Source organism: Piliocolobus tephrosceles, chromosome 5, assembly GCF_002776525.5.
Source record: "Piliocolobus tephrosceles isolate RC106 chromosome 5, ASM277652v3, whole genome shotgun sequence".
In the NCBI taxonomy this organism is placed as follows: Eukaryota; Metazoa; Chordata; class Mammalia; order Primates; family Cercopithecidae; genus Piliocolobus; species Piliocolobus tephrosceles.
In genome coordinates this window covers 56,650,482-56,667,113 of record NC_045438.1, presented here as the reverse complement: position 1 = coordinate 56,667,113, position 16,632 = coordinate 56,650,482, and the positions used below count along the sequence as shown (strand labels likewise).

General features: G+C 39.7%; 2 protein-coding genes across 5 annotated transcripts in view; one reads left to right on the top strand and one right to left on the bottom strand.

Annotated features, from left to right (window-relative positions):
* The window catches only part of TFB1M (transcription factor B1, mitochondrial), a 54,629-nt gene that overhangs the window by 32,281 nt on the left and 5,716 nt on the right, over positions 1–16,632 (top strand). The window lies entirely within an intron of this gene.
* CLDN20 (claudin 20) lies at positions 4,483–5,432 on the bottom strand. Its single transcript, XM_023206086.3, has one exon. It carries the CDS (start codon positions 5,305–5,307, stop codon positions 4,648–4,650), a length of 660 nt encoding a protein of 219 aa, XP_023061854.1. The 5' UTR covers positions 5,308–5,432; the 3' UTR covers positions 4,483–4,647.

Genomic DNA, 16,632 nt, shown 5'->3' with positions numbered 1-16,632 from the left:
CAAACATGGTACAAATTTAAAGCATAAATGGTGCCCATTAAATTGTAGATGAATTAATGATATATCCATGACATACAAAGAAAAGACTGGAACTTGAGGCATCCACTCTTGACCTTTGAAGAGCAATTTAAAGGCTTCCAACCCTGCTTATTCACAGCTATTGAGGCCTTGACCTCTGTGGGAGATTGTCTTGAGTTTGGTGGGTGGATGGGTCCAGAGAAGAGACAACTGTTTTTCATGCTTTTGTGTTTTTTGAAATCTGATATCAAGGATGTTGTTTCTGCTGTATATTTACCTTGTTTTCAAGAATCATTTTGGTATAAGGTCAGAACACTAGTATTTTCCTTCTTAACTAAGACTCTTCTATCTTTGGTTTGTATTCTCTTCCTAGAATCAGATTGAGATGGGATTTTCATAAAGGCAATGTATTGAAAAGGGCCCTCAGGAGAAGGGGCATGAGGGTAGTGGGAAAGAGCAGGGGAAGAGCTAAGTAAGAATATTGTTCCTCCGGGAGACCAGCTTCAGCCTGGAACCATGGCGGGAGAAGGAACTGTGTAGCACAAATTGCCCCACGTGTCTGTGTTCCCTTGAGGCAAGGGACCAGCTTGTTGGAACCTGTGCCAGCCAGTCTTTGCAGGGAGCAGTGGGGCAGTCACTTCCCAGTAGAGGCAGCTCCATCTCTGGGAGCCGTTAGCACCCATCAGTGCCAGCAGCTGGCGGATGGCTGCCCTGGCCCAGTGGAAGGAGCTTGGCCAAGACACAGCATCCTGTCTGTCTTCCTACCAGTAGACAAAGCTGTAAGATTACTCACATGGCCACCTCTCTGCCTCTGTTGCTTGGAAGTTCTAAACCAAGTTTCATGTTTAATTGCTTTAGCATACTTCAACCAGGAACATTGAGTAGCATTTTTCCTCTCTTCTTTTTGTTTGTAACTTTAGTCTTTCATCTTTATCAGTTGTCTTAATACTTATTATAACTGCAATTTTATTATAAGTTGCCTCAAATTCTTTTTTAAAGCCCTGGAGTCCAAAATAAAAATAAATATAAAGCAAAAGCCATTTTTATAATTAGAGCAGTACCAGAGTCATCTTCCTTAAAAATCAGGTGAAATATGTGTTGAATAGAGATAAGAGTATTTGCTCTTACAATTTTAATTCAGTACTAGGCATGCTTTCATCAACTGCTCAAGAATAAAGTAAATGGTAAGTATTCTAAATCCAAGGAAGGAGAAAGCAAAATTGCATTTTTGCATACTTTTGCATACATACTTTTATGTATGTATAAAATGCAATGAAATTAATACAAAAGCTACTGGAGATAATGATAATAATGTGACAGTGTTCTGCAGATTATCGGCTAGGCTAAAAATCCTCAAAAGTCAAGTTAGTATTTGCTAAAGTAATGTAGCTTACAATATAGTGATGAAAGACACATGAGAAAACATTGTCCACGTCCAAAACTGAACTTCTACCTAACTAGCCTAGGCCTGCCCTCCCCCTGCCTCATATTCACTATGCTGACTAATGACGTCATCCACCGATGTCATCCAAGCCTAAACCTTGGAGGTCATCTTAAGCACCACCTCCCCAGACCTTTACAACTGCTGACCCTCGCAACTAGGCAGTCGTTAACCAGCTTCTGACATTACCTAAATTGCTCCCAAACCCATCCCAATTTTATACCCAATTCTTCTGACTTAATTTAAGTCTATCATTTTTGTCAGAATTGCTAGATGAATTCTTCAGTCATATGATACAGATATACACATGCTCCATAGGTTAAAAAAATTAAGTATGATATTTTTGGGCTTCTGGGTTTTGTTTTGGTAACTTTTGATCAAAGAAAAATGAATAAGTATATTCAATAAATTAGGCTATGATTTCTCAAACTGTCGACACTTGGGGCCAGATAATTCTTTGTTGCCAGAGTTTGTCCTGTGCATTGTAAGATACTTAACAGCATCCCTGGCCTCTTCCTACTAGATTCCAGTAGCACTACCTCAATTGAGACAACCAAAAATGTGTCCTGGCATTGCCAAATGTCCTCTGCAGGCTAAACTCACCCCAGAGGAAGCCGCTCGATTAGACTAAGAACGATCGAGTAGCACTAGTCATATGCTTTCTGTGCACCAACTGCTTTCTGTGTGTCATCTCATTTAATCCCCACAAGAACTCTATGGATAGATGCCGTTCTTATTCTCATTTTCACATGAGCAAACCAAGACCTTAGTTAAGTAATGCATACTGTGTAACCATGCACCCACACCAGGGCTTGCACCCACGTGGTTTGACTCCAGAATCTGGTTCCCTCAGGTTGGAGCCGTCTCCCTACTTGCTAGTTATGTGACCTTGGGCAAGTCAGGGAACTTACGTCATCTCTGTCTCCCTCAGTGTCCTGTAAGATCATGAGAATAGTTCCTGCTTGGTAGAGTTGTTAGGTTTAAACCAGTAGACAAAGGATTTAGACCAGGACTGGCATGTGTTAGGAAGCACTTGCCATGACATGTCACTGAGAATGCAGAGGTAAAAAGGACACCTCACCTCCCAGTCTAGTTGGAGATGCAATCATGTAAACTTGTAATTTCGTAATTTCTTAAATAGAGCATTTTTACACAGTACACATTACTTAAGTCTTGGTGTGCTCATGGGAGCTATTGTAAGGATTAAATGAGAGCATTTATTAAATTCATAATTTGTTAAAAAGAACATTTTCTGAGAACACAGATGCGGGTTTGAACTTCTAGGCTGTCAGGATTGAGTTTACAGGAGAGGTCCCCTGTGAATCCTGAAGGGTGAGCAGGAGCTTTGGTAGCAAGGGAGCGAGGCTGGGAGGAGTGCAGGTGGAGAAATGAACGCAGCAAGATAGGAATTCCTGTAGGAATGGAGAGACTCCACATCATTTATGGCATGATTGCCACTTCCAAACAATACATTGGGCCATTATTTCGTATAAAATGTCTGATTTTCTGAGAGTTTGAAACATTCCTGTTTCTACTTAGGAAGAAAATATCCCAGAGCTAAATAAAAATTATTTTTTGAAGTATATATAGAATGATATAGCAGATACAAAGAGAATTTTACTGTAGGACTAAAGGCTACATAGACTATATAAACCCAGCCACATTAAGCAAAGTGAGAGAACTACTAATGGGGTCAAAGCAGTTCTATCACATTAATTTGCATGAAAACCTTCTTTGTGTCAGAATTCTTTTTGACACTTGTGTATAAAATAACATTTTAATCACTCAAAAGGAGTACGTACTTTAAACAATCATTTAACCTTCTGCAAAATGATTCCCTTCCTAATTCCCATATGTGATAATATGTTTTCGTTTTAGTGATTTCATTAATAGCTAATGACTGTTGCAGAAGAGAATGTCCACCCAGTAAAATAGGCATAAGATATGTTAGTCTACTTCTGTATGCACAAATGAAAGTTATTTACTTACATAAAAGATATTCTTCCCACTTCCTGAGTTATTCATGTACAAAGAACTAGTCTTTTTTCCCCTTTACCATTGAATCATTGACAATGACTAAGCTTCCATTAACAAATAAATTATTAGAAACAATGGTGTGCAATGTTTCCTTCGCACCTACTGAAAACTCAGTTTTTATTTTCTTGCTAAAATATTTGAATCACATAATTTATATTTTAAAAGCATTATTTATTTAAAATATATCTTGACATTCATTAATTGAAACAGCTCATTTATAAGAAAACAACATTTTTGTTAGCATGAATGAAATTTGAGAGAAAAAGTGACAACTTAAAAGTAACTTTTATCATCCAAATACTAGTAAATGAGAAGGGAAGTGGGATGGTAGTAAATCCAGAGTGTTATAGGATAAATGAACTTAATCTGTGGAGAGTACCCTTGCTAGAAGCAGAAGAAGGGAGTTCTTAAACATTTTGAAACCAACTGTTGTTATCACTTAGCTTGTACTTAATGCTTTAAGAGTCCTAGAGATTTTAGTTTGGTTTGGCTTTGCTTTACTGTGGTAGCATTTACCAATTTCTTCAGTTCTGCCTAATCTTGGTTTGCATACATTGTCAGCTCTTACAAATATATGTAGATGGTTTTCTAAAATGAAAAAGAAACGGGCTGGTCACAGGAGGTGGGGACTTGGGATGGATGGTTTTGGCAGCATCTGAATGGAATAGGCAGCTCTTGTATTCCTAATGTACATTCACACACTGTAGCTTTAAAACAGAAGCAAGTTGCTGTGTTGTTGCCAACCACATAGCAAAGTGGAGAATAGTCTTGGTTCACACCAGGGCAAGGTACTTTTTATACTTGGCAGTTTAGTTCTTTTATAAAATCCAGTTCGAAAGCTGTATCAGCAAATTATCTTAAAAAAGAAAAAGAGCTATCAATTAATTGCCTTATGACTGTAATCAGAACCTCTTTCAATTATAAATCTTTAAGTAAAACATGGAAACAATAATGGAAAAAATAGAGAACTCTTCAGACAGATATAATTGTATATGATAGTTTTATTGGCATTTTAAACTACCTTGTAGTTGTTAAAGTATTTTACATTCTACTTTCTTTGTAGGGAAAGTTAAGCATAATTCTGATTTTTTAAAATCTAAAAGTCCCATTTGGCACCCAAAAATCCCATTTCATATGTATCACTCAGTTATTTACACATAATCCTTCAGATTGTGTGTGGAATTGTTCTCGAGCTGTGTGTTAGAGATAGGCTGCTGCGTGGGTGGGTCGAGCCAAGCTTCTGGATTCCTTTTTATACAAGAGGTGCAGAAAATCATGCCAGAGATAAACAACAGCATTGCTGAAATGAATCCGATATAGATAGCTCCTCCAGGTTCGTGTTTGTTGCTTTCTGGAACTGTCAGATCCAGAAAGTTTGCGATGATCTCCTTTGTGTACCACACTGTCGGGATTAAACTAGAGATTCCTGCAGACATGAAACAGACTCCTCCAGCAAAGGAAGCATGGCTCTTGGTTTCTCTGTCCCCTCCTAAGCGAGTACATTTCATTCCTACTGTGGAAGTGCAGATCCCCAAAGCAGACAGAACACACGCCAGGACCATGGTGGCTCTTGCAGCCTGCACGTGGATGGGGAGGGACAGAATGGAGTGTTTCAGGGCACAGCTGAACATCCCGGTGCTGTACCACGTACAGTCCATCCAGAGCCCATGCAGCTGCACAATGGCTGTTATGATGTTGGAGCCCATATCCACATTCACCTTCCAGTTGGGCAGCAAGGTGGCTGTGAGCACTCCAGAGACCCCAGATAAGGCCAGGATGAAAGCAAGGAGCTGAAGTCCTGCTGAGGCCATGATGTTACTGTTAAGTCTGTCCTCTTAGAAAATCCTGATGCTCAACAATGCTGGCTGTCGTATCTATTTCTGCGCAGTGGAGAACCAAATAACAAAGCCTAAGGAAAGAAGACAAAACCAGGATTGAGGGAAAGAAAGTGTAAATAAACAAAAGGCTTCCCTTTTGAGTAGGAGCCAAGAACACACCTGAGTACCCCTCTTCTCCAGCCCCCAGGCAGATGAGGATGCTGTAGGCCGGAGGAGAAAAGCTCCCACTGGGCCTTGAAGACTGGTCTGAGTGATATGCCTGGGTGGTGTTGATACAGGGCATAAAGAAAGCAGTTGCCCACTTAATTCTTTTTAAAACTCAACATATGCTGAAACTGTAAAGTGGACATGTACCTTGTTAGGAGATTTAGACATTTGAAATTCCAGCTATAGTATCTGATAAAGAATTTTTCTTTTTTTTTTTGGGGGGACGGAGTCTCGCTCTGTCACCCAGGCTGGAGTGCAGTGGCCAGATCTCAGCTCACTGCAAGCTCCGCCTCCCAGGTTCACGCCATTCTCCTGCCTCAGCCTCCCGAGTAGCTGGGACTACAGGCGCCCGCCACCTCGCCCAGCTAGTTTTTTGTATTTTTTAGTAGAGACAGGGTTTCACCATGTTAGCCAGGATGGTCTTAATCTCCTGACCTCGTGATCTGCCCGTCTCGGCCTGATAAAGAATTTTAATAGCGTTATAGGTTTTTCAAATGATTTTATTTTTAATGAAAATAGTAGGTAATAAGAAAATAAATTAAGGCCACCTTTTAAAGATGGTTTATAAATACAGTTTAGAAAAGTATTTAAGAAATGGCTTTCATAAACAGATCTTTATGACACACCCACAGAGCCAGGCACATAGCCCAAGTGAACCATTTGAGGAGGAAGGAAAGCAGCAGAAAGAAGTCTAAGTTTCTGGCATGGTTATCCCTAAGTTCTAGCTAATACCTGTTTGCAAAATCCTGACTGAGGTTAGTACTTGTTTTACTTCAGGAACCTGGTATTCAAAACAATTAAGCCACTGTTTTTTGTATATCAGAACGTGAGGTCCTTTCTAACTGGGACTAGAATCATTTCCTGGCCAAAATGAAGCCGGCTATTCTAAACAATTCAGAAGTAGTGATGGCAGATCTCAAAAATACATACCAGAAATAACCACACCATTAGTTGTATGTGAAAGGATACCCAAAATAATTTAACCCTTTATTTTCTTTGTTTATTTTTAAGAGCAAGGAAAAGACTACACCTACTTTGTGGCTTGGCTGTGTTTTAAGAAACAAAAAGACTTCCGATTCCATCTTTCTATTCCTGTTCCCCCATCTAGCCCATCTGGCACTGCTTACTGCCTTCTTTGAGAAAAATGTAATGGTTTCTGAAATACTGCAGTACTGACTTTCTTTGTTGTTCTGAATTAATTTTGAATGATATGATGAAGTGGCTGTATCGTGATTCATAGGTATTTCACAAAAGGCAATACAGGCTCTTGAGTCAAAAACACCTGGGCCAGTTCTTAGCTTTATACCTCTCTGTGCCTCAGTATCCTCTTCTGGAAAATGGGAAGGATTGGAATACTTCTTTCATAGGGTTAAATAAGTTAATACATTTTAAGGGCTTTGAACAATATTTAAGCCACAGAAAGTTCTCAGTAGTTTAAAATTGACATCATTAATAGTATTTGTATTTCTTGTGTATTGTGACATTTGATGTTTAAAATTATTTAGATCTTTTCCCTTTTTCTCTTCTTTCCTTGGGCTGATTTATTTTCATAGAATCTTAGAGCTGAAAGAAACCTCAGACAGACAATCTCAAGCATCCTCGTTTTTTCAGATCAGGATGTTCAGCTAGGATATTGCCCATGCTATACAGTCTTCAGCAGCCAACCTGCAGGGCTCAGATCTCTGTCCACCCTCCTACCTCACGGGATCATCCCGCATCATTTCCCCCCTTTACCGCAACACTTCCTGCTAAAATCTCCCGCCGTGTGCTTCCCACGGGAACCAGGGAAAACACTACATCTGGAGGCAAAAAGCACCGTTAACTGTCTATTCCACCCACTCGCCTCTCCGCCCGGGAAAAAAGGACTGTAGAGGAAGTTAATAGGGCAAATAGCTCAGCTTCAGATGACTCAGCAAGGAGACTGATGCCTGGCTTTGGTTAAATATTTGAAATAGTACTAATCCATTGCCTATTTAAATTTAAAGTACCAACTTTGCATAGCTACAAACATTGATTCTCTAAGATGTTAGATCCTAGACTATCTGGATTGTGCTGTTCTGTTTTTGTACATAATCTGAAAATGTAAATTTTACCATTTTAGAAAAGAATTTCCCTAGGATTTTAAGTTCTTAAGAGTCAGACTTGTCTGTAAACATCAGTGTGCTTAGGATTCGCCTGGTATCATTCAGTTAGTTTCTCTTCTGTTTTCCAAACTTAGACCAAAATAGAACAAAGTTAAAGTTTCTAGAAAAAAAAATCAAGCACATGTTTACAGTTTTATAATAGCTGTTTTCAAGTTTAGGTTTTAGCATTTCAGACTCCAGCCAGCTTGCTAAATTACTGCCTCCGGACCATTTTCACCTTAGGGATTCTTCAAGTGTGGGGTTGCTGTAACATTTTCTAACAGCATCTGCTTGCTCACTGTTCTCTCTCCCTCTCTCTTTCTTTCTACTTTGAATGAATAACCTTCGTATGTTGTCAATCTATGTTCAGCTTACCAATTATAATCCTTTTCTTCCCATTAACCAGTACATTTCATAACTTTCAGTATATTTCAGACATGAAGACAGTTTGTTCATCATAATTAACAAGTACTGGCAGTGATCAATTATAGACAGCCAAAATCACTGTAAACAATATGACATTGCATTTAATTAGCATAGTGCTTGCTTACTGTTGAATATTAGATTCAAATGCTTTTTTTCTTCATGGAGAACTTAGGTAGAAAGAATTTGTTCTCCAAATGAAGGTCACTTTCTGCTCATACAAATATACTGGCATTTTGGCTATATTGCAGTTTACCCTCCAGCCACAAGCATAATACCATTTGCGGCCTGTTCTCTCAAAATTTCTATCTCGTAGAGAATAAAGACACACTTTGTTCCAATGGCTATGGTGGTGGTAGAGAAATATTGTGAAGGCAAGCAGAAGCAGAGGGGAGGGGTCGCGTGTAAAAACTTACATGATCTACAGTGAAAACTCTCTCATGGTCCCAAAACACAGTGCACACAGAACAGAACCAAGCACGTTCAGTTTTTGAACTATTTGCCAACAGAAAGTCTGTTGTAGATTTCACTAAAATGTAGTCAGCTTTCCAGACAAGATTTATTTATATCAAAAATAATATTTAAAAGCAGATTTACAACTTATAATTCAAACTAAATAATACTGAAATACCTATTCTTAGATCTCTAAGCCTTAAGACATGTTTTATTTACCATACCTTTCGTCCGTAGCCTTCACTGTCTTAACTCCTTCGGTCAGTTGTCTTCAAATTAACCTCAGTTAGTTATGTTGAAGAAAAACCATATACGTGAGGCTTATTTCAGAAATTCTGGATATGTTTATAAAGCTCCAATAAGTTAACTTGAAAAAAGCAAATAAAGGACAACGTAGAAATCTGAGAAGTAAAAACTGCTGATGGTGTTAGAAGATAAATACCAGGTTCTCCATCTCATTTTTTGAGATGTGGGAGAATTAAGAAAGGAGAGGCGGGGAAGGGAGGGAGTTGTTGTTACAGCAGGATTTGTTGAAACCTGAAAGCTAAAAATGCTTTTGTGTCACTGTACAGAGGAGGAATTATTTGGGTACTCACAAAAAGGCCTTCTTTTCTTTTAATACTATGTTTTAGTCACATAGTTATAATTTATTTTTGAAATTTTCTCTATGTTGAAAGATATAATGTATTACTTTATGTCCTGCGTTCAAGAATGTGGTCTGAAATATTTTTAACTATGTCATGCTTTACAAATGAGAGTTGAGACTCCCTTTTTTCCCTGGTATTCTTGACTTGTCTGGAACCTGAATTCACAAAATTGTTAACTTTCAGAAATAATCATTCAGAAGAAAGTTTTTTAAAATATGTATTTTTTTTCAATAAAAGAAAACCCAGCAACAACTTTTGACTAGAATCTGATCACTGACCCTACCGGTATTTGTGTGTGTGTGGTGCCCTGAGTTTTCTTGTTATTCCTTCCACTTAGAAAGATCTGTGGAGTATAACTATAGAGATTCAGGAAATTTTATGAATAAATTACCCGAAGTGATGTGAGGAGACACAGCAGATAAGACTGTGATCAGATACTGAGGTTGTAGCCCATGAATAATGGTACACATGGATTTCACTGCCATCCTTTTGGGTTCTCATTTTTTTCTTCCTCAGTAAGTTTTATTCTACAAGCTATAAATGCATAGCCATTATATAGAAAGAAGATAATTTGATTATTGGATTTTTAAATTTAACAACTTAATAACCATGTTAGACTTAATCATTTGTTTAAAAGTAGTAAATAAACAAACACGTGTTTCAGTTATCTGGATTTTTTGTTTTTGTTTGTTTTAATCCTAAGTTTGACATTTAGCAAGATACTGTTTTCCTCTTTGCTTTTTAGCCATAGTGTTGATTACATGTTAAGTCTTACCTCTCTAAATCGTTATAAGCTTTATGTGTACTGGCTTTGTTATTTTATTTTATTTCATGGGAAATACAAACAATTCAGTGCATAAATAAATACTGGAAGAAGTTGAGTTGAATTGCAGACACTAGTAGTCACAGCAGTGTCATTAGTGCTGCATCAGAAGAAACCTCACCAGGGCCCTCCAGCATCCTGGCTTGTTTTGCTAGTCACTGTGGTTGTTAGTGCAGACATAAGCTTTGTGAGGCTGACTGACGGCAGGTGGAGGGACCCAGCTGCTCCCCACTCTAACCTCTAGCATAAGGAAGCTCGCTGAAGGGTAAATGGGTTAAACATGATTTAATGTACATTTCTATTCTCAAAACATTTTGATTATTTTTTTTGCCTTGATGCAAACAATAATCCTATAAAATATTAATTGCCTGCTTTAGAAAGAAAAACTGAAATGGAAGCAACTTTCTTTAGCTATAGACCTTTAATGAAGGCAGAATTTCTTATATAAAAAAGGAGCTAGGAAAGTAGAAGTGTAAACAGAAATGTAGTTTTATCAACATTCCTATCTACGTCTGATGTGGACATTAAAGGAATATTAATCTTTTAAGTCTAGAGACTCTCCTAGATGAGTCTTATGACCCCTCAGCTTAAATCTCTTGCCCAGCCCTCTCCCCTGAACTCCCAAGTTGTGTTTCTGTCTGCTGACTTGGCGTCACTGATGAATAGCTCCGACCTGTCGTGGCACAAGACTGAACTGACCATCCCCAAACTGTTCTCCCCACGGTTTTCCCGTGTTCATTAATGGCAAATCCTTCTTTCCATTTGGCCAGCCTGAGATCTTAAAAGTCATCCCTGATTCCATACCCAACATCCCTTCAGTCAACAAGTTCTTTTGTTTCTGACTTCAGACTAGAACAAGAACCTTCCGCCTCTGAGCCCCTCTTCTGCTTCCGCTGTAGCACAAGACCTCTGAGGTAGAAGGTCAGCCCTACAGGGCAGGGACCTCTCTCTGTTTTGTTCATCGCTGTTTCCCCTGTGCCGGGAGCAGTGCCTGGTACATAGTAGGGATACAATAAATATTTGCTCAATGAATTCAGAAATTGACTTTAAGTATATAATGTTAAACTATAAATTGCACTTGAATGTTTAAAAATATTTTATTTCTAAACAGGACTAGAATTTTAAGTAATTTTGGAACTCTAGTTTGTCATCTTGCTAATAATAATATCTACCATTTATAACCTGCTTTCCATATGCCAGGTACTGCTTAATGTGCTATAATACTTAATTCTCAAAACAAACCTATGAGATAAGAGGAATTTTATAGATAAGAAAACCGGCCGGGTGCGATGGCTCATGCCTGTAATCCCAACACTTTGGGAGGCTGAGGCAGGCGGATCACCTGAGGTCAGGAATTCAAGAATAGCCTGGCCAACATGGTGAAACCTTGTCTCTGCTAAAAATACAAAAATTAGCCAGGCATGGTGGCACACGCCAGTAGCCCCAGTTATTTGGGAGGCTGAAGCAAGAGAATCGCTTGAACCCAGCAGATGGAAGTTGCAGTGAGCCAAGTCATGTCATAGCACTCCAACCTGGGTGATAGAGCAAGACTCTGTCTCAAAAAAAAAAAAAAAAAAGAAAATTAAGCTGCAGAGAAGTAACTTTTGACTAAGGCTGTAAAATGAGTAAATTGCAGGAATGGGGTTGAGGCCCAAAACAGCGATTTTTGAACCCCTGACATACTACATAGCACTGCCCCACCTCTAATTAGAAAAGAATGTATTTGCAAGTCCTACCTCTCTATGGTAGTTTATAAGCTATGGAAACAAATTAACCCAGAAATCTCTGTAGCTTTACATATCAGCATTTACTTCTCAGGTCCTGCAAAGTCTGCTGTGGGTTGAGTGATTGCGGTCCATCTTTCTTCTTTAGAATGTTTTCATTTATCTTCAAGCAGAAATTCCTTCAGCTTCTGTTTAAGTAATTTGTTGCTTAGTGATGTTAATCTGGATGTTCAGGCAGGCTTTTATTGTCTTTCTGAAAGAATCAGTAATTTAACTGAGTATTTTGGAAATAACAATACCACATCTTCCTGTAGAGCTTAACAGTTTATAAAGCATTGCACTCCATCGTCTCATCACTGGATCCCAGTAACAGGCTTGTGAGAGAGACCTCTACCCTAATCAAAGAAGCCTGGGGATCGGGGTTGAGGGAAAACACTTTGGTGGCTGACATTTTCTTCAAGAAAGAGTTTGAAGGCCACCAGTAGAGGCAGTGTGAACCATCAGAGTGTTTTTTCGTGGTGGAATTTGTGGTTTACAGAGCACTTGGCTATGGTGTGGAGGATTTAAAGAGATCAAAATTGGAGACAGACGGACTCTGGGAGGCTGTGGTAATGGGAGCGATTAAATAGAACTAACTAGATGAGTAGAGAGATTGTATAGGAAATGAATTCAAGATAAAGGGTGTTCATAAATTCTACAAATATAATTAAATATATATATAATGTAGTCAAGGGCATCTTCAGTCTGTAAAAAGAACCCAAAATTTCCTGTCTACATTTTGAAAACAAATTTATAGAAGGGGCTTTAGGCTTGTATTGGTTTCAGATGTTTCAGTGGACAAATTACAGAAAAATCTAACAGTAGACTAAACTATAAGGACTCATTGTTTGGAAGTCAATACTGTTCAAGGTTAGTTCTGCAGTTTAAAACTCTTCTTAAGGATTCCAGCTCATTCTGTTTTTCTGTTCCTTCAAACTGAACTTTTCTTGACTGTGTGAAAGTTGATGATACAAATTAGGTCATTCTTGTCTTACCCAACTAAATCAGAGTCAAGGGGCCAGGAGAAAAAAGCACTCAGGGCACATAGCACCATAGCACCTGCTTCAAAATTTACACTTTCTATCAGCCTAGCTGCTGAAACAGCCTGCTGTAACACCAAGATCAGTTTTACCGTAGTTGCTGGGACCACCTACTGTGACTCTAAGACTGGTTTTACCTGCTGTCGTCACTCACCAATCAGAGCTTGCCCACACCCAAAAGCTTCTCTAGTGCCAATGAGCTTTCTTTCAAAACAACACATAACATTTCTCTAATAAAACTCCCAGCCTTCCCTTTGTTCTTTGGACACTCCAGAGACCACCTGGTCTGTGTATAGGCCCTGAATTACAATTCTTGCTTCCCAAATAAAACATTGAATTTGGAGATTTGTCTCTATATTTTATTTTTACTTCAACAGCTATGAGATGGCTGCCTCAGCTGACCCTTTCATCAAGAAGCACCGTATTCTACAGCCAGGCGTGGTGGCTCACGCTCATAATCCCAACACTGGGAGGCCAAGGCAGGTGGATCACTTGAGGCCAGAAGTTTGAGACCAGCCTGGCCAACATGGTGAACCCCATCTCTACTAAAAATACAAAACGTGGCCGGGCATAGTGCCACCCGCCTGTAGTCCCGGCTACTCGGGAGGAGGTGGAGGTTGCAGTGAGCCAAGATCACGCCACTGCGCTCCAGCCTGGACAATAGAGTGAGACTCCGTCTCAAAAAAAAAAGAAAAGAAAAAAAAGGCAGCAAAGTATTCTAGAGTTCTCTTCCCCTCTCCCACCCCCAACCCAGACTTTGCTTTAATGTCTCAGTTTCCGGAACTGGCTCATTTGGTCATTCTTAACTGTGAGCGAGACTGGGGAAGTTTGTGTCTGGCTTTTCATCCTCCCTGGTGAGCTGTACCCAGCAGGGACTCGGGCTGGCTTTGGCGGTATCACAGGGCTCTAGCTGCACTTCTAGCCTCCAGGATTTGAGTTGACTGTGTGATACTTTCCCAAGCAACTGGGATTGTTCCCCAAACCTGTGATTCTCACTTCTGCCCACACAAGGGCTTTGGAAAAGCGCCGAGAGGCTCAGGCCCAACCCAGTGGCTCTTATTTTTCTGGGATGGAGCCCCATCCTTGTGTTTTTCAAATGCTGTTGACTTAATTCTAATGAGAAATTGGGGTTCTGAATTTAAAAAACAACGTTGTGATGGTTAATACTGAGTGTCAGCTTGATTGGATTGAAGGATACAAAGTATTGATCTTAGGTGTGTCTGTGAGGATGCTGCCAAAGGAGATCCACATTTGAGTCAGTGGGCTGAGGAAGGCAGACCCACCCTCAGTCTGGGTGGGCACCATCTAATCAGCTGCCAGTTCGGCTAGAATATAAGCGGGCAGAAGAATGTGAAAAGAGAGTCTGGCTTAGTCTCCCAGCCCACATCTTTGTCCTGCGCTGGACGCTTCCCGCCCTCAAACATCGGACTCCAAGTTTCTTCAGTTTTGGAACTCGGACTGGTTCTCCTTGCTTCTCAGCCTATAGATGGCCTATTGTGGGACCTTGTGATCGAGTGAGTTAATACTTAATAAAGTCTTCTTTGTATGTAATTCCATTAGTTCCATCCCTCTAGAGAACCCTAATACAAATGTTTTTTCTTGTTTGCTTTCCATTCAACCTTGAAAATAATGACAGTTCAGAGTAAGATAAAATAGTTACCTGTTCCAGCCCCACAGATTTAAAGTGATTTGACCTAATCCTAAAATAATGTTTTTCTCCTGGCCCAGCCTTAGGAAATTAACAGTATCAGCTATGAATATACGAATGTACTGACCAAGCATCTTCAGTGTGATGTCTAGTCCGTTTGACAATTATGGTTTATTATGAATTACTAGATTTGTATGCATGTTTTATTTCTGTCTTTTAATAATATTAATAGCTTTACCAAGTACCATCTGAGTTTGTTTAGATTGCAAGCCTCTCTGAGGTCCTGGCTTGGCTCTGAGGGACTGGAGTTGCTCAGGACCTGCAGCGCTAGGGTCCAGACCCTGGCAGTTGCCAATGTGCTGCCACACCCATGGCCGGGCTGGGCAGCCTCGAAGCTGCCTCAGGCAACTCCTGCCACATCCACAAACCAAGTGGGAGCACAGCCCAGGACAGAAACACAGGGCACCTGCAGATGCTGCTGCTTCACACACACCAAGGTCATGGCTTGCGGAAAAGGCCTGGTTTTAGGAAGGTCTTTTCCCTCTGATCATCTGGGAACTCCAGATTAAATATAACAGAAAATCTTTATACAACAATTGTCAATTCTTGTTCCATTTTGCGCTTTCTTGAGGATACACGTGCATCTCCCTGAAATTGTCTAATCTGTTAGAACCAAGAGACACTGACTCATCTTGTTGTTGTTATTACTAATAGGTATAATTTACATACATACATATGTCCATTTACATAATTTACACAGTAAAAAAAACGCATCATCCCCCTCACCACATTTCTTAGTCTTATTTCTCATTGTGATCTGCGTTCCCTGTCACTCTCTTGGCCTCAATTCTTCCTACCACATCTGCTCTGAGAGGAAACAGTGTGTGACTGTTTAAAATCTGTTCTTTTTTTATGATCTCAAGAAGAAAGAGAAAAAAACGAAGATCTGTAGGAAGAAAAAAGGGTGAGGACCGAACTTCTGCAGAAATAAATATTGTTACAATAACGCAAATTGTAAACTTTAGGATAGGTACTGACTGTGTAGTTATCTTTATTGAACCAGTTGGTTTGAAATACTTAGAATGCTGTCAGCTTTAAGGTTTTACAGTGGAAATTCTTTCCTTAAATTGGCTTTGGGACACGGATCACAGGTAGAGTCAACCAGTTCTAGGAAATTTGATCTACATTCACATTTGTCAGTATTTTCTTTTTCTATGACATGCATAATTATCATATCATAGGCATCAGTGACTTGCTGCCTCTACCTGGGATTCTCCTTACCTGGGAAACTTGTAACCTTGAGACCTGTGATGTCCTAAAGTGGACTGTCATTAGCTTGGGGGAGGTACTTGAAGAGCAAGCAGACCCTGGAGGTGGGGAAACCAAGCATCCAGAGGCACTCATCTTGCTCTGTTTTACCCAACACTGAAGTGACTCTCCCAAGCCCCTGTCCTCCTGTGTTCCATCTTGTGGTGCCTGTAGCCTGCAAGATGCCATACGCTTCCTATTCCCAACTACCCAGGTCTGCCCGTGATCATCCCACTTTGGACTTTCAATCCTTCTTATATGTTGTTCTTTAAAGTCTTATTGATTATTCCCTGTGGTCTTTTTTTCTTTTTTTTCACTAGCCCTTCTGTTGTCTTAAGTTATGGCTGTGTCTTGGCTAATTACAGAATAACTTCCTCATCATTTTTCCTCTCCACTATCTTGTCCTCTAATGGTCTTGAACACCATGAGAGTGTTGAATGAAGACCCTTTCGTGGACAGTGGCCAGTATTGTTTCTGCATCTGTGCATGTGGTCGTGACTTAGCTTTTGGGCATATGATAATCATCAGGAACTGAGTTGTACATTCTTCAGTGTCATCTGTATATCATGTTGATTACAGTTCTCAGTTGTAATATCTAATATCTAAGATTTAAGGTTTAATATCTCCTTAGCCCAGGTCCCTTGTGAGTTCCAAGTGCTGCTCTGAGCTGATAACCCGTCACGTCCTAGACACCCTGGCCTGGAAACTAGGACATCTGCTTTGGGCCTGTTATGGCTAAAGCCGCTAACACTGAGAAACAGCTTGTTACGGTGTTGACGTATAGGGTTAGAAAGGCAAATATTTAAATTCATTTTAAATCCTTTCATTTGAAATTTTAGTAGGTCATTTTGGTATACTGATAG